The sequence below is a fragment of the Oryzias melastigma genome, linkage group LG18 (assembly GCF_002922805.2).
Source record: "Oryzias melastigma strain HK-1 linkage group LG18, ASM292280v2, whole genome shotgun sequence".
NCBI lineage: Eukaryota > Metazoa > Chordata > Actinopteri > Beloniformes > Adrianichthyidae > Oryzias > Oryzias melastigma.
In genome coordinates, this window is record NC_050529.1 from 2627810 (window position 1) to 2646632 (window position 18823).

At 38.8% G+C, this 18823-nt stretch overlaps 1 protein-coding gene across 1 annotated transcript; it reads right to left on the minus strand.

Annotated features, from left to right (window-relative positions):
• Positions 1–658: 658 nt before the first annotated feature.
• LOC112156019 (zinc finger protein 335) lies at positions 659–18823 on the minus strand (the record flags this gene model as incomplete). Its single annotated transcript, XM_024288138.2, is given in 6 exon segments — positions 659–3987; positions 4775–4960; positions 6650–6704; positions 14420–14490; positions 14583–14643; positions 18759–18823. Coding segments are annotated over 6 exon segments (1063 nt in total), but the record flags the coding sequence as incomplete, so codon positions are not given.

Genomic DNA, 18823 nt, shown 5'->3' on the forward strand with positions numbered 1-18823 from the left:
GAAAAATGTAGTAAAAAAAGAATAGCACCCATAAAAAACAGCAGCCAAATAAATAAAAAAATCAGTCAAAAATAAAAGGTAAAATAAAATATAAAACAAAAATAAAAATAAACTAAATAAAAAATAGCATTAAAAAATAGGACAAAGAAATAGTCAAAAATATTTGTTAAAAAATCTTTGAAAGTGCAGAAAAATAAACGTATGAGACGATTTGCTTTTACTGTATTCGATGAAAAGATTGTAAAAAACTGTTCTCCATTCCACAGGGAATTCTCTGAAATCCATAAATCTTCCACTTTTGCAGCATCATGTAAGTTCAGCTGGTAAATAAATAGTAGTCAAGTATTTTTTTGACAAGAAAATAAATTATATTATTTCTGGCTGTTACTTTTAATGCAAACTAATTAAAAAAATGTGTGTTTGCTGTGAATTTTGCGACCAAATTTCTCCGGGTATGATGTTACCGCCGACGTTTTCTGGTATGAAGTGATTTAAATGAAAAGCAAGTCGTAACATCCCCTTTTATTTACATTTCAAACAGCGCTTGAATTTCCCTTAAAAATCTGCAAATAAAGCTCTACATGATAAATAACTGCAGCACTTCGTTGCTCCGGCGTGTCCGGTGAGACCGGCATGTTCGCCGCCCCTTTTTTTTAAATTTTTTAATATTTGATTGACTTCTTTCAAGTTTCTGCTCCAGTTTGTGTGAAAGTAACCGAGTTTTTGCTTTTTTTCTTCTAAATTCACAGAAAAAACATGCAAAAATGCACAAGTCTTCTAGATTAAGTCTTATACTATGATTAAATACATATCGATAAGTGTTAGGTAATCCACGTCTTCGACTCCAGATTGAGAATAACGTGGATTAGGTGAGTTCAACATATACATGGTAAAAACCTGGTTTGGTATGAGTCCAGTTTGAGGATGGCATCATCTGGTTGATCCCAGCAGTTCCGGAGCTTCGTCGTCTCGCTGGTTGTGGATCTGAACTGGACAGAATGAACTGATTTCCCCTTAGTGGTAAAAAATGGCTTAAAGTGGTTCCAGTTTTAGTCAGTAAAACTACATTGTAGTGCAACGTTAACACACTTTAGCCTCCCATAGGAGGTCTGAGTAGTTCTGTAAACACAAATACATTGTTTAGTGATATTCAACACAAATGTCATCACAATCATCCAGAAACTCCTTAAAAACTTAAAAAGAAACAGCCGATGGTTGAAAATAAAATTAAATGAAGAGCAACTCTCAGAGTTACATTTTACTAAATATTTTTCTCACTAAAACTCATTTTTTGATCAAAATTTTTCCGAGTTGAAAGATTTTTTTTAGATTAAATCACTTAAAGATCTTATGTTTTAAAATATTCATTAAAACATTCTGTGACGTTTTTAAACTTCTTGAATAAATGTACCTTTTGTGAAAACTCTGAGGTTTAACATTTGTCAATAATATTTTATATTAGACCTGTGCAATACATCGCAAATTTATCGTCATCGCAGTATCAGCTAGAGAAACACACGAAAAGACGGCTTAAATCCCAGTAGATGGTTACCTAAAATACGAAAACCATCTAAAGGTGGCTCGACGAACTTAACAAATTAAAAAAGCCCTTTTCACATTTGACCAATCGGATGGACCGCTCTTATGCTAGACACTCGCCTAGCTTAGTTGTTCTGCTACACGGTCGTGTATTGTAATCGTCATCGCGATATTGATAATATCGCACATCCCGAATTTTTCTAATATCCTATTTATTATATTTATATAAATGTTAAAATTTTATTTTTAGATTTTAAAGACCAAACTCAGTTTTTTAAGAGGAACAACCTGGAGACTCATTGACTGAATATTTTATCGTCTCGATGTTTGGATTAGACATTAAAATAAAAGAAATCAAACATTTTTGATTTAAAAAGGGTAAAAACATTCTATAAATGAATTTTCACACATTTTTCTGCGATTAATCCATCAATTGTATATGAGAACTAGACGGAGTAACTCCGCCCCCCTGACATTTCAAACAGGAAGTATCTGACTTAGTCCAGTTCTTATATACAGTCAATAGATTCAACACATTTCCATAAAAGTGAACTGATTAACGTTAAAAATTAACTTTAAAATCAGGTTACTTGAAGGTATTTTTGTGTTTTTATCAGTAATTCATCAGCTCACATCTATGATGTCATCATTTCCTTTTCTACTCATCAGATGAATCAGTCAGACGGGAAGTAAAGTCGGTTTTGAACTCTTTAACTAGAATTTCTGTTTACCAGGTTACCATGGTTGAATATGAAACTTCCTCATAGAAATAAAACTAAATAAAGTGTAAATGAAATAGTTTTATCTGTTTCTCTACAAATATTAACCTGAGAGTTGCTCTTATTTTGAAAAACGTCTCAGCCGTCGGCTTTAGAAGTTTCTAGGAGTGAAGTGATGTTGGAGCGCTGGAGTGTCTTCAGTCAGAGAGAGTTCAGCCTCAGAGAGCGTTCATGAGTCTTTTTCTCGGATGAGCCTGAAAGATGAAGCTAAACCTGATCAGAGGAGGTGCAGCCTCCTCGCCTCCTCCAGGAGGACCGCTCCTTCTGAAGGAGATTCTAAAGTCGCTCACAGGCTTTGGCCCAAACGGTCCTCACTTTGAAGCGTCCTGGTTTCTCGGTGAAGGACGAAGGAAAGGAGGAAAATCTGTGGTTAGAGAGTCGGGTGGAGCTGAACCAGGAGAACGATGCAAGAGACGAATGAGGGAAAAGAACAGCTCCTTTTGGAGCAGACCTGCAGACGACCTGCAGACGACCTGAACCAGAAGAATGCTGCAGAAGACTGAAGCAGACGACCTGAAGCAGACAACTGCAGCAGACGACCTGAAGCAGACGACTGCAGCAAATGATCTGCAGATGACCTACAACAGTCGTCTGCAGCAGAAGACTGCTGCAGACGACTGCAGCAGACGACCTGAAGCAGATGACTGCCGCAGACGACCTGCAGACGACCTACAACAGAAGAGCTGCTGCAGAACCTGAAGCAGACGACTGCGGCAGAAGACTGAAGCAGACGACTGCAGCAGAACCTGAAGCAGACGACTGCAGCAGAACCTGAAGCAGACGACTGCAGCAGAACCTGAAGCAGACGAATGCAGCAGAAGACCTCTGACCTTCTTCCACCTTTTTGGCAGCAGATCATCTGCACCAGATGACCCTGAACAGACGACTGCACCAGATGACCTGTAGCAGACGGCTTGCAGCAGATCATCTGCAGAGGATCTGCTGCAGACCTGCAGGTCTCTGACCTTCTCCGAGCTTTTTGGCAGCAGATCAAGGACTTTGTTGCTCTCACCGTCCCGAGGACGGATGGAGAGGAAGCAGCATTCATGATGAAGCTGTCAGGCCGAGGTAACTGAGGAAGGAGTGTTTGCTGGAGAAAGAGGAGGAGAAGGATGAAGGAGAGCGAGGTTTCAGGGAGATGAGGGTGGTGATGGGGAGCAGAGGAGATAAATCCCTCCATCCTGTGCGGTCAGAGAGCGGAGAGGAGGAGGAGGAGGAGGCAGTGTGTGTGCTGGACGGAGTGTGCAGCCGCTGCACGTGTTTGTTGGAGCGCTGGCCGTCTGCGTGCGCGTAGGAGCGGTGAGTGTGCACGTCGCCGGGCGCGTCGGCGGCGTTCCCGTGCATGCCGTGCTTCACCTTGCAGTGCAGCCGGAGACTGTCCCGCCGCTTGGCGCTGTAGGGGCACAGCTGGCAGGTGAAGGGGCGCTCGCCCGTGTGCACGCGCACGTGCTCCACCAGCTTGTTGGCTGTCCGTGTCAGGTGACCGCACCGGTCGCACCGGTACTGGTTGCCTTGACGATGACCCTGGAAGTGAACCTGCAGCTCCTGTTGCCCTGGAAACGACCTCTGGCAGATGCGGCAGCAGTGTTCCGAGCTGGTCTTTTCTGCCTGGGTTGCCACGGCAACTGCCAGGGCACTGCTGGAAGAGGCGGGAAGGGCAACTCCGCATCTGAGAGGGGAGGAGAGGGAACACGGAAAGGAACACGGAACAAAGACTTTAGGGGAGGGGCTTCTGATGTTTCAGCTTTACTACACACAAACACAGAAAACAGAACATGTGCACAGAACACACAAAACCCTCAAACATACACACAGCCTGTAAATGTGTTGTGTGTGTAATACACACACAGCACATCTTACACATATATGCGCACACACATACAGACACACACATTCTCTACACAAATACACACAAACTCTTCTTAAAACCTCATCTTAGTACAAACGCGATCTCTAGGGGCGGAGTCAAAACCAAGCTCCGCCCCTTTATTCCTCTTTAAAACTACTGTTACAGCTTAAATAAAGTTAGATTGTAGTTAATCTGATGATGATCTAATCTGATCTTTGAGGCAACAGAAACTGATTTTGGCAATTTTTATTTTTTTATTTAACCAATTCGGATTCACCTACAAGTTTTGTTGCACAGAAGATAAAGAATAGATTTTAAAAAATTACTTTTCATTTAAACGTTGATCTGAATACATGTTGGCTTGACAGAAATGATCGTGTTTTTTATTTTTAGAAGAAGAAAAAAGAAAGTTCTTTAGAGATTAAAGAACCAAATAAAGTTAGAAGTCTTGATGCTCTCAGAGTTTTTTTACTTTTATGAAGAAAAAAAAAACGTAAAAATTAGAATAGAATCTAATTTAACAAAAACATTTTTTCATAAACAGATTTATTTAGGCTAGAATGAATTGTAAAAACATTTTTTGTGTGTTTATAGTATTAGAACCCACCTGGTCTGCCCCGCATCTCCCTGGAGGTGCGTGTCCATGTGACCCCTCATCTCTGCCTCCTGATTGGTCGAGTGGCTGCAGATGCAGCAGTGCAGCGAGAAGCAGCTCTGCTCCCATTGGCGATGCTCTGTCATGTGACTCTGGAAAAGGGCGTGGCCCTCAGTTTCAAAGCCACAGACGTGACACCTGAAGGAGTCGGACAGAAGACGTGAGGGTCCACCCTGACCGGGCAAACGCGAGTAACCATAGTAACGCCACACTAGTTGAAGAAACGAACTTGTATCACGACCAAATGCATTTTATATTGCTTAAATCTTAGAAACTTTAAAGAAAATACCCAGAATTCTACATTCAACAATGCTGCTCCATCCCCGATGTTTCTGAGTAGTTAAAAGGTACTTCGGTCCGCCCAGGTGCAGGCTGGGTAACATTGAACTCCTGAAAGTTCGAATGTTTGCAGATGATACCATGTTTTAAACTAGTGTTGTCTAAACTGAAAACTAAAGACTTTGATGTGAAGTTTATTTTGGTGGCGTGTTATCACTGCTCCTGCATGATATAGACCGCTAGCGTGTCATTGTAGTGGGACGACTAGAAAAGCAACAACAATGGAGTTCATCCAGAAGCACTTCTTTTTCTTGCTTTACTCTTTGTACATCATGTATAAAGATTTAACGATGCAATCAAGCCACGATTCGATTCACACTTTTAAAGTCACAATTTCGATTTTTCTGATTTTTTTTTTTCTCAACACAATGAATTAAAGGCATTTTAAGGTCAAGTATGTTTTCTTTTTGCCTCTTATATCAAACTGTCTGTTTTCCTAATAACAGAAAGGATTTAATACAAATAAGATATATAGCATTACCTGCTATAATGCTAGTTTTAATGCTGTGAGCTGAAAGTGGCCACTGAAAATACTGAAATTGATAGCTAAAAATGGTGAAGCTGATAGCTGAAATCACAGAAGTTGATAGCTGAAAAAGCTGAAGCTGATATCCCGCTAAAATATTAGCTATATGCCAAATTACCCTAAAAAACTGAAAAAGCCCAAGTTAGCGAAAAAGCTAGCATAAAGATGAAATATTAGCTAAACTAAAAACAAAAGCCTAAAAAAGGAAATAAGCCTAAATTAGCCAAAACATCTAGCATGTAGCTGAAATATTAGCTAAACTCCAAAATAGCCTAAAAAACAGAAAGCGCCTAAATTAGCCCAAACAGCTAGCATATAGCTGAAATATTAGCTAAACTCCAAAACGGCCTAAAAAAAACGAAAAAAGCCTAAATTACCTAAAACAGCTAGCATATAGCTGACACATTAGCTAAACTCCAAAAAAGTCTAAAAAAAACAAAAAGCGCCTAAATTAGCCAAAACAGCTAGCATATAGCTAAAATATTAGCTAAACTCCAAAATAGCCTAAAAAACGAAAAGCGCCTAAATTAGCCAAAAACAGCTAGCATTTAGCTGAAATATTAGCTAAACTCCGAAATAGCCTAAATACCTTAGTAAATACCAAAAATGCCTGTCTGCTACGTTTGCACACTTACAGCAAGCCTGCATGGAAAAATGTCATCAAGTCTGCATTTGTAAATGAAGGCACGGGCCGCGACAAGCTAATTTTTACATTTTCTGCAACAATAAACACGTTGACAAGTTTGAATCGGTTTTTAACCGAATCACAAAGAATAGTTACATCTGTAGTCGTGTATAACAGGAATTTAATGTTGTTTGAAAAAATATTGGAGCTAAGAAGAATACCACCAAAAGAGGGAAACATTAGAAATGCTAGCTTAGCGCTATGCTGGAGCTTTCTAATGTCGTCATCACTTTCTGCCAATCAGATATTTTTTATATATATATAAAAAAGGAATTACCTGAAGAAGTAAGAGCAGCCTGTGGTTTGATCTCTGCTGGGGCTCGTCCGGGATTCTGTGGGGGAGAGAGAGAAAAAGTCATGTTTATAAATCAGCTAAGTGATTTGTGAAACAAGTCTCCTAATGAGGAGTCCCTCTGGAGGTTATTACTGTTAAACCTCCACCTGACTGCAGGCTGTGTCATTTCCCTCCACAACCTCCTTTATTATGGAGCCAGAGGGCAGCATAAACTCATAACTCCGACACGAGGCGACGCACCATAGCGTGGTCATTAAAAACTAATCTAACTACGAGGGGAACAGCAAAAACACTACAGGCGGACGTACAAACACTTCAAAAGAACGACAGGCTTTCAGTGTGGCTGAAATTCTATGAATTCAATCGACATTTTCCCACATTGAACATAAAAAAAAAACAGGATACAGCATTCAAACCAAAAACTGCCACTGGTCCAACAGGACAAATTACATGGCAAAAACGAGGACAGAAACGAGCCACCTATGCCTGGGACCTATCCCAGACGAGAGGGGGGTAACATATCCCGGATGAGACCCCAATTTTTACGGTCCCAATAGGATGACCTGGCTCAAACATAGGGGGGGACATTAAAAAAAAACTGGACACCAGTAACAAAAAGGAGCACAGTTTATTCAATAATGGAACCAAAGAAACTGTGTCATGAAAAGCAATTAGTATTCTGGTTGAAACAAAAAGACAAATTGAAACCTTGACCATGACTCAGTCATGTCAGCCGTCGGAGTCATCAGCTGCCTAACCAAACCTACCTTAAGAAAACAAACAAACAAAGTCTGCAAACTAAGACTACCAACCACAAACTAAAATAACAAAACCCAACAGTGTAAGACTGCTGAGGACAAAGAGGGGAAAAGAGACTGAAACCGACAACACCATGCTACCTGCTCCCTGCATGTCTTAAATAGCTAGCCAATGAAGACACACCTGACAGGTGAGCAGAGGGACTGGATGGAAAAAGGTCCAGGAGTAGCAGCAGGACGTAACACTTCTTACAGCTAATAACAAGCTCCACCCACATCTCAGATGGCATTTAAACCTTAGTCGCTGAAGATGGACCGTACCATTGTTGTGAGAGTGGTGAGTGTATCATGAAGTATTCGTATGCTATACACGCGATACATAAGTGCCTATAGGACACCCTTTGAATGTGAATACAAACTAGGGCTGCCACGATTAGTCGACTAATCATGAAAAAATGATCAGTGATTAGTCGACTACTAAAATAGTCATTAGTGACAGCACTAATACAAACTAAACTGTGATTGTCTCTTACACGCCTGCATCTCACCTATTTCACCCTGTTGTATGAGCAGCACGCCCATAGAAAAAATGTCCGTGAACATTTTCGCTCTGTGGGTTCACCGAGTGGTCTACAATCTTGATATTTTGTTAGTTCTACGTTCTGGAGAGAGTAGGAACATGTTTTTTTACGACTTCTTCTTGTACTGTCATCATCACTCCCCCACTTCTCGACGTTGAGAGGATTCCTATACATCATCATTCCTTGAACATATAGGTGGTGTATGCAGTGCAGAAGCTTATTTTTTATGACATTTCTTTCCTTCGTTCCTCTTCTTCCTGGGAGGTTTCTGCTGCCCGAGGCTTTCACTTTGCAGTTCATCTCTGGGGACCATCTACCTGATATCCTCCAGGATCGTCTGTTTCATCCTGGAGTGTCTTTGACGCTCCACACTCCATTTAGTGAAACAGTCTCAGTTTGCAGAACTTTGAACAAAAATGCACCATTTCTGGACTTGAGTTTTTTGGTTTCCTGGTTCACCTAGATGTCGGAGACATCTTATTTAGCTAAGTCTTCTGTATCTACCTAACATTTCCTGACAAATTGGATTTCTCTTTAAAGAAGGACCTCAGTAACTACTAGATTTTTTAGAGGAGTTTAGCTTTTATTTTACATGCTAGCTGTTTTAGGTCAATTTAGATATTTTTACATTTTTTAAAGCTAATTTGCAACTGTGCTAATATTTTAGCTTTATGCTAGCCGTTTTGGTAAAAAAATAGAAATACTTTGTTATTTAGGCAAATTTGGAGTTTAGCTAATATGTTAGCATTTTGCTAGCTGTTTTGGCAAAATGAGACATTATTCCAGTATTTTTGGCTAAACTAGCATTTAGCTAATATTTTAGCATTATGCTAGCTGTTTTAGCAAAATTAGAAATTTCTCCAGTGCTTTTGGCTAAACTGGAATTTAGCTAATAATTTAGAGTTATGCGAGCTGTTTTTATAAAATTAGGCATTTTTCATTTTTTTTCGGTGAAACTGGCATTTATCTAATATTTTAGCATTATGCTAACCGTTTTAGCAAAACTAGAAATGTCTCTGTTTTTTAGGCTAAACTAGTTAATAATTTAGCATTATGCTAGCTGTTTTAGCAAAATTAGACATTTCTTCAGTGTTTTTGGCTAAACTGGAATTTAGCTAATAATTTAGAGTTATGCTAGCTGTTTTTATAAAGTTAGGCATTTTTCAATTTTTTTTGGCGAAACTGGCATTTAGCCAATAATTTAGCACTATGCTAGCTGTTTTAGCAAAATTAGAAATGTCTCTATTTTTTAGGCTAAACTAGCTAATATTTTAATATCATGCTAGCTGTTTTGGTAAAATTATATATTTTTTTTACGTCTTTTGGCCAAAGTTGAATTTAGCAAATATTTTAGCAAGCTTTTAGCTTCAGCATTTTCAGCTATCAGGTTTAACATATTTAGCAGCTACATTCATCTTACAGCATTCACACTTGCATTATCGCTAGTACATCTAGTTGATTCTTGTCAATGAGTGGTAGGTACATGAAGGTTCTTCCAGCTGCTTTTAGGTCCTAACCATTTTCTCTAGCAGTAAAATCTCCTTTAATGCTCGTTCATGATCAGGACAATCTTCGGTTAACCACACAGTGGAGAATCCCCATTAATCCCTGATTCATTTGTGCTGTAGGACTTCTTGGAGGGCATTTCCATCATCCAATAGGTGTGAATCGTAAGTCCAGTCCAGTCATTCTTGCATGCTGGAACGTGATTTTGGATTTTAGCCATCGTGAAGGCCGCTCTTAGAATAAATGGCCATAGAACCCATTAGTTTATGATGCCAACCACAAGCTTCTCCAATTTCTGTCTTTTGACTAAACCACTGTGAGAACATTTGAATGATCTGGTGGAGAACATCCTGTTCCTTCTACTTCTCTAGTCTCTGAACGGCAGCCGTCGGTGTCAGAAGCATCCATAACAATATCCCCTCTGCACTGCATACTTGTGTAACTGCTACATTTCTCTTTCACGGTCTCTCTACAAGACATAATGAGTGTGTTACAAACCAAAGTGTGGACCAGAACAACATCAGTGACCATCTGCTTCCCATCTGACCTGTAGGTTCAGTTAGATCCTATCAGACCGTCGGTCCTTCCAGGCCGACAGTCAAAGTCATTTCTAATTAGCGCACATTACAGGGCAGCCGAGCACACCGATGATGAGCATCACACGGTGACTCAATATGTGATGAGAAGAAAACAGTCCCATGAGACGACTATCAATATTCAAAGATCTACACCCCCTCAAAGAAAACAGGAGCAGCTGCACATTCAGGCTCACCCATTCGGGGTTTCATTGAAACACGTTAGCGATCATGTCTTCAACATCTGTACTCGTTACATTCAAACCTTGACGGTTATTTCACACTAATGTCTGTCGCTGTTGTATCTTTGTATCAAGAAAACATAGTCAACCCACTCCTATGAATTATAGGAGAAAACATCCGGAGGCAGACGTACAAATACCATAAAAATGTGAGTTTTTTTTTTACACATCAGGCGGCATCCATAAAGGAGAAAAGAGAGGGGATGATCCTTGGAGGATAAATTAGAAAAAGAAGAGAGAACTAGAAAAGTTGCACTACCTGTGATAATGCTAGTGTGAATGCTTTTAGCTGAAAGTAGTCGCTGAAGCTTTTTGCTGAAAATGGTGACGCAATTTACTATAATTCCTGAAGGGATTTGCTGAAAATGCAAAATTTTAAATTTGCTAAAAAACTGGACATTTCAGTAAAGAACTATGAAAGAGCACTGAAACTGATGAAAAATTTGTAGTAAAACTGCTTAAAAATACCTAATACATACCAAATTTGCAAAAAATATCTAATGTGTTGCTTAAATATTAACTAAACTCAAAATTAGCCCCCAAAGAACTCAGTAGATTCCAAAATATCCCCCAAAAAACCTAGCTTGTTGACTAAAAACTAGCTAAACTCCAAAAAAGCCTAAAATTCCTTGGTAAACTAAATTAGTAAAAACCATTAGCCTGTTGCTAAAATAGAAGCTAAACTCTAAATTAGCCTATAAAAACCACAGTAGATAACAAATTAGCTAAAAATGTTAGCATGTTGCTAAAATAGAAGCTAAACTCTAAATTAGCCTAAAAACCCCGGTAGATAAATAATTTAACAAAAAAGTAAACTGATTTATTTCTTCAGATCGGTAAACGGGAAATTAATTGCAAAGGTAAGAAAGGGTTCATAGAGGCTAAATTAGGCTAATTACCCCAGTGGATAACAAATTCACCAAAAACGTTAGCATGTTGCTAAAATATTAGCTAAACTCCAAAAATAGCTTTAAAAAACCTCAGTAGATGACACGTTACCAAAATGAGCTAGCATTATGCTAGCGTAATGCTAATATAACAGCTCAATGACATTTTTTTTAAATTACAATAAAAAACATAACCCATGAATATATTTAAAGACTCGTTGCTAATCTACTTAGAAATACTAAATTTGAAGACGTTCTCATTCATTTCCTATGGGGCATATGTCACTAAATTATTCAAAATCTATAAAGTTTATAAATATCAGAAATACAAGCAGTAATGTCCTGAACAAGCTGAACGTTTTGATACCAAGATTGCTAAAATCACTGAAGGTGTGATTGAGTTTTTACTTGCTGAAAAGCGTGAGGAAGAAGCTGGAGAATCACTACAGTGTGAATGCTTACTAAGCAATCACAGCGTTATGTGGTTTTACTGAATGAACACACTAATAGTCTAAAGTCTCTTTCCTGGTTTCTCTCTACTTTGGACAGAAGTGAGCATGTCGGCATGTTTTAGGCAGGACGTCAATGGTAATACGTCAAAGGCAGGACGTGAAGGAAGACCAGAACACGCTGTACAGATGACCAACAAACATCATCAATTAAACATGGTCACTGGCTCTTGGAAAATCCCAGGAGGTCCACTCACAAAGATGGGGTCAGTTCCTATAGACTTCACCGTTAATGCGTTAGGAGTCAAGAAACACACACAACAACAGCAGCTGCAGCAGGTAACACGTCTGTGGAGGACATGAACAGCGAGGGAAGTTTAAGACACCAGAGAAGACACACTTTGATCTGGATTCACTAACCAGACTGATGGAGGATTGTGTTTGTCAAAGATGAAAACTGATTTACTCAATCAGAATTACACCATGAGTCATCAGAACGCGCAAAATGTAGCACGGCTGAAAGGCGGGTGATAATTGGGGCGACTTGATGCAGAAATGAAATGTTATTTTTAGGTGACATGGTGACAGAATAATCTGATGTCCTTCTCCAACATGGGCGGTAATCCGACATTAAAATATCAGATTATCCAATGATCAGATTGTCTGATAACAAGATATCAGTTTATGATATAATGAGATCAGATTATCAAATAAAGAGATATCAATTTACCTGATGATAACATAAGAATATCAGATAATAAGAATTAGATCATCCAACAATGAGATATCAGATTATTAAATATTAAGTTATTAAATTATCTAAATATTAGACATCAGAACCGATATTAAAATGTCAGATTATACAAAACCAAGATATCAGATTATCTAATAATGAGATCAGATTATCAAATAAAAAGATCAATTTATCTGATAATAAAAACACAAGAATATCCGATAATGAGAATTATCTTATCAAATAATTAGATATTAGATTATCCAGTAAATATATATCAGATTTTTCCAACAATGAGATATCAAATTATTAAATATTAAGATATTAAATGATCTAAAAATTTAATTTCAGAATAACCGATATTAAAATTAGATTATACAATACCGAGACATCAGATTATCCAATAATTTGATATCAGATTAACTAATAACGACACATCAAATGTTCTAACATTGAGATATCAGATTATCCAAAAATTAGATATTAGATTATCCACTAAAAAAGGTCAGATTACACAACAATGAGATATCAGATTAACTGATTAGATATAAAATGATCTCAAAATTATTCAGATTATGCAATAATTAGATTTCAGATTATCCAATACTGACAAATCAGATTTTTTAAATAATAAGAAATCCGATTATCTAATAATGACACATCAGATTATCCAATCATGAGAGATAGGATTGTCTAAAAACGAGATATCAGATTATCCAATAAAAGAATATCAGATAATACAATGACAGATCAGATTATCTGATAATGAGACACCAGATTATCTAAAAATTAGATATCAGAATATCAAAAAATATAAATTCATGCTATGCAATAATCACATATCAGAGTATAAAATAAAGATATATCAATTTATCCAATAAAAAGGCATACAAAACTTATATAAAAAGAATCAGATTATCCAATAAAGAGACACCAGATTATCTAAAAATTAGATTATCCAATAATAAAATATCAGATTATACAATAATTACATATTAGATTACACTATAAAGAGATATCTGTTAATCAAATAATAAAAGAGAAGAATCCTAAAACGAGAATCAGATTATCCAATAATGAGATACTAGATAATCTGTTATTGAGATATTTGATTATTAAAAAAAAAGGTACATCAGATATATACTTGGTGTGCTTTCTCAGCATGTTTACTTCTCAATCATATAAAGGTTCTAGTTTTACATGTGTTTTTGTTAATAAAAAATGTATTTTAAGGGTTAAAACGGCAACGATGGAGTTTTTAAAACAGTCCAAGAAATTTGGCCAGATATAAAAAAAATGTGTTTTACGTCTCATCGAAAAACACACAGTATTTTATTTTTACATTTCTAAAAATCCTATACTTTAAGATCCACAGAGTTTTGGCATCAACATAAAGAAATACTGAGACTGTGGAGTGTGTTTGATGTTTTAACATTTACTTATATGTGGTGAGTACAGACATACAACTAACATGTTTGTCAAAATAAATGTTTCCAATTTATTATAATAGCACATAAAACATGTATGTTGAATAAAAATGACTTAATGAACAGTTTAGATCGTCTGTATGGGGAGTTCATATCAACTTGAGTTGAGAATAACTGGTGGATCAAGGTATCGTAGAACCATGAAAACGTAGAAACCATTGAACAGAACGCCTTTTCTAAGCATTTGTGTCAAACCACACTTTTGTTCAGTATCAAATATTCAGATCTACTTTGATTCTACCAAAAAACAACATGGAATCTTCCAGATTCAGACTGACTAAGCCTGATCCTGGTTTATCATAACTGAATAGGTCATTGAAGCCCAGCAGAGAAATCTCCCCAGAAACCAAGACTGGACAGTCCTGGACCAGAACGTTGGACTGTGAGGAACACGGGACAAATGAAGGTGAAACATCATAAATGTTGCCCTTTCAGGTGGTAGCTTTGAAACCATCACAATAACAGAGAAACGTCTAGCCGGTGAAACGCATAAGTGTGCGGCCACAAAGAAGCGAGTGAGAGCAGCGTTTTTACCAGGTGGAGATTCCTGGGAGTTCAAAGGTTTGAGAGGGTGGAAGGACTCCACGTCCACCTTCAGAGCAGCACTGCAGAGAGGGAAACAAAGGCATCATCAAACAGGCCGAGGTCCACAAGTCCGCAGGAGAGCGCCGATTGATGGCAGGAAAGACGCTTCTACCTGTTTCTAGTGGGCGGAGTCATCCTGTCCACCTGCTGGCTGCTGGACTTACCGGCTCTCTCTGCAGGAAAACAACAGAAAATCATTTAAATCGTTTAAAAAAAAAGCAATAAACTGAACTCATAAAGTTGTTTGGTGTTGATTTGATCTGTCGCAGGATAATTATGAAAGCTCCACTTTATTAGAGACATCTGCAAACCTAAAGCAGCTCAACGCAGCAGCTGGATCATAAACTTTACAATCTTTGAATTTCTCGAGGCTTCAGATCTTCATCTTTGAGACAAAAGAAACTTCAGGATTTCTTTGCAGCTGTTGTGAAGCTGAAGTCACTTGTGTCAAAGTCAAGGCCCAGGGGCCGGATCCGGCCCTCCGGGTAATTCTATCCGGCCCTCCAGATCATTTTATTTTATTGTTATTAATGGCCCGATGTTATCTAGAGCTCATTTCTAACTTGTATATTTTTGATAAAATATATTTTTACAAAGAGTAAAACATTGAAAGTTATTTAAGGTTCAAAATGATTTATTGTGGAATAATATTTCTGATTTTTTTATTATTCATAATCATATTCAAAATGTACAGTTTTAAAATCTAAAAACTTTTGGACTATTTTGGCATTTATTAAGATTTCTTGGGCTATTTTGGAGTTTAGCTAATATTTCAGCTACATGCTAGCTGTTTTGGCTAATTTAGGCTTTTTTCAGTTAGTATATTTTTAAGTTTAGCTATTATTTTCAGCTAGCTGTTTTGGCTAACCTAAGTTTGTTTTTTAGGCTAATTTGGCATTTAGCTAATATTTTAGCTGGCTATCAGCTCCAGCGTTTTTAGCTATTAATTTCAGCATCTTCAACTATCAGCACTAGCATCTTCAGTGGCCAAATTCAGCTGACAGTATTTACACTAGCATTATCGTAGGTAATGCTATATATAGTTCGTAATTGTGTTAAAAAGTTACCATTTTAAAGTTTTTGAAATTCCGCCATGAGGACATATCGGCAAAATTTTCAAGATTTAATTCAGCCGCCCAATTTTTTGGAAAATCGTTGGCGTGGTCATGATGTTGACGGCGTACAGAACAGCCCGATTTTTATACACCCCCGAGCTATTGGATATGGATGGCTATCCAAAGTAGTGCTGCCACAAACAACTAAAGTCGACTAATCAACGATTATCTTATCGATAAGTGACTAATCGGATCAAGCGTAAACTGGATGTAAAACACACAACTTAATCATTGAACACTTTATATTTTATTTATTTTGTTTAATGATTCCACTTTCAAGCTCTTCCAGGAATTCCAGGAAATGTGGGATTTGCTGATGTTGATGAGAAATTCAATGTTACTGAAGCTAAAATGAAACAGAATAACATTTAATTTTATCCAAATGCAAAGTTTTATGGTAAATAAAGCAACAATTAGCTCTAGAAGGTTAATGAAACATTCACTGATTCTTGTAAACTCACAATGAAAAGGTCATTTAAATCACAGTGACTAAAATGTTGAGTAGCTGAAGGAAAATTAAGAGAAGAAATGCTTAAAAATTATTTTAAAAAATCAAATTAAATTATAAAAAGATTAAATGTACTGATAGATGATATTAAAAATGAAAAGGTACTTCTACCAGAGTTATAAGAATGATGAAAAAATGTATATTTCTATCGAATGATTGCCACACCTTCATCTTGTTTGCTTTGGGTGTCTCCACCAAAAAACAGATAATTCTCTTCATTGTGTACTTACTATCCCTTACTCACTACCTAACATTGACTGTATATGATAACTGGAGTGAGTGACCTCAAACAGGAAGAATCCGCTGGATCCAAGAAGGCAAAATCCCAGAGACTTTTATAACTATTACAAACTTCTAAACAGCTTTTACTCAGTCATTCTATTGGTCAGAAAAACAATTATTGATCTGCTAGTCAGAGCAAGAATTAAGTTATGAACCGGCCAATCAGATGACCAAGAAAAGTAGGCGGTGCCACTTCAAACCTTTGAAACTTTTGATTGACGGATTTCAAACCAATCACTGCTTAGGCCTTACGAGGGTTGACCTGTACGGTTTTTGGGTTGTCCAGGTCCGTAGAGGGTCGTGAAGACCTTGTTTGTCCTACAGTTCCCTTAAAGCTCATGGAACCACCTCAAGGGAAGTCATGAAAATGGAACGTACCATTGTCGTGTGATAGGATTGTACATGCTTTAATCAAATATTTGTTTTGAGTGATTTTAACTTCTCTTTCTTAGGTTTTCTTAGTTGATGCGTGTATTTGTAGTGATGTAGGTTTGCAGCTGTCCTTTTCCCCACCCTTCAGGAGCTACAAACGTAATGTAACTAGAGAACGCTGCAAACAGAATAAAATAGAGAGCTTGGACAGAGAGAACTTCAGAGCGGAAAGAGAAGGCCTAAAGTCTCTCTCTGAACTAATCCCTCTTGTCTTTCTTGCAGTCACAGAAAAATGTTTCAGGTGGTTTAAACCTAGCATTGTGTGTGGTAAGTGTATCATAAAGTAACACTTAAAACCTTGATAGTTCGTGGAGATTACCTGCATGCCCCATACAGGTTTACCCATTGGACAACCCGTATCCAACCATAAGGGCAGTTGGAACTGAGGCATTACTGACGATGTCTGGCTCCAACATGGCGGCGTCCGTATCGCGACTGAAATTACTTAATTTCATTGGAGTTGCAGGTTAAGCACATTCTATGGGTGATGTCGCACTCACTCACTCTCTAAGTCTCAGATGCAGTCAATGCTACCAACATTTAGCAACTTTTTCGTGACTCGTTTTTATCAGATGGCTCATTCATCCATTCATCTTCTTATCCGTTTGTCCCGTTTGTCATGGGGCTGCTGGAGCCTAACCCGGCCACTCCTACACAATGGACAAGTTGCCAGTCTGTCGCAGGGCCAAGATTGCTCCTTTCCCCAAAATCCTGACAATAGTTTATAACCATTGAGTCAATACCAGTCCATGAAACCTTTCATCCATCCATCTTCTTGACCGCTCTTTCCCTTTTCGGGGTCGCGGGAGTGCCGGAGCCTATCCCGGCTACTGATGGGCGAAGGCGGGGTACACCCTGGACAGGTCGCCAGTCTGTCTCAGGGCCTCAATCACACACCCATTCACTCACACAGTCACACCTAGGGGCAAGTTAGAGTCACCAATTAACCCATGAAGCATGTTTTTGGACGGTGGGAGGAAGCCGGAGTCCCCGGTGAAAACCCACGCATGCACAGGGAGAACATGCAAACTCCACACAGAAAGGTCCCAGCCGGGAGTCGAACCGGGGCCTTCTCGCTGTGAGGCAAGAGCGCTAACCACTGCGCCACCGTGCAGCCCAGTCCATGAAACCTTCCCAATGAAATTATCTGAGACCCTCGTCTTCATGCAGAGCCAACTCATTCTCACTCTCAGCTCATCATATATGGAAGTGTGGTTCTGGCTCCCTTTGCGTCACTTTTTGGGTGTCCTCAACTTGTCTTTTCTTGATTTCCAGGTTGTTCCCATTATATCAGGGGTCCCAAACCTCCGGGCCGCGAACTGGTACTGGTCTGAGGGCCGCTTGGTACCAGGCCACAGATGCTAATCAGGGGTTCCCAAATCTCTGTACCAAACCGGTGCCCTGACCCTAACTTGGTACCAGTTTTGCGTCCATCACCGCGTCTGGTACAGTATCCTGAGGGTTAGGGACCTGTGATTTAATGGGAACAACCAACATGTCAAAAAACGACGCGTTGGGTGCACCCAAAATGTCAAAAAGGGCCTGAACCGTACGTCCATATTCCATAAATGACGAGTTGGGAGTGAGAATGTGTAGGCAGACCAGAATCACTTGTCCAGAGTTTAGGAGAGCTTTCACAGCTGCCAACCAAAGCGGACAGTCCCGGGTATTGGTAAATGGAGAATACTTGTATAGCACTTTTCTACCTTCCTCAAAGGCGTTTTACAGTCACAGTCCTATTCACACATTCACACACTGGTGGTGGCTCTGCTGCCGAACACAAGCGCCAACCTTCCACCAGAGGCAATTCGGGGTTCAGTGTCCTTCCCAAGGACACTTCAGCACATGGGCAAGGCAGGAATCAAACCTGCAATCTTCTGATCAGAGGTTGACCTCCCTACCACTGCACCACGGACGCCAATGAGTCATAGATCAACCTGGACGTACTGACCTGAGAGCTGATGCAGCAGCGTGGAGGCCAGGTTGACCGACATGTCCTGCCACAGGACGGCTCGG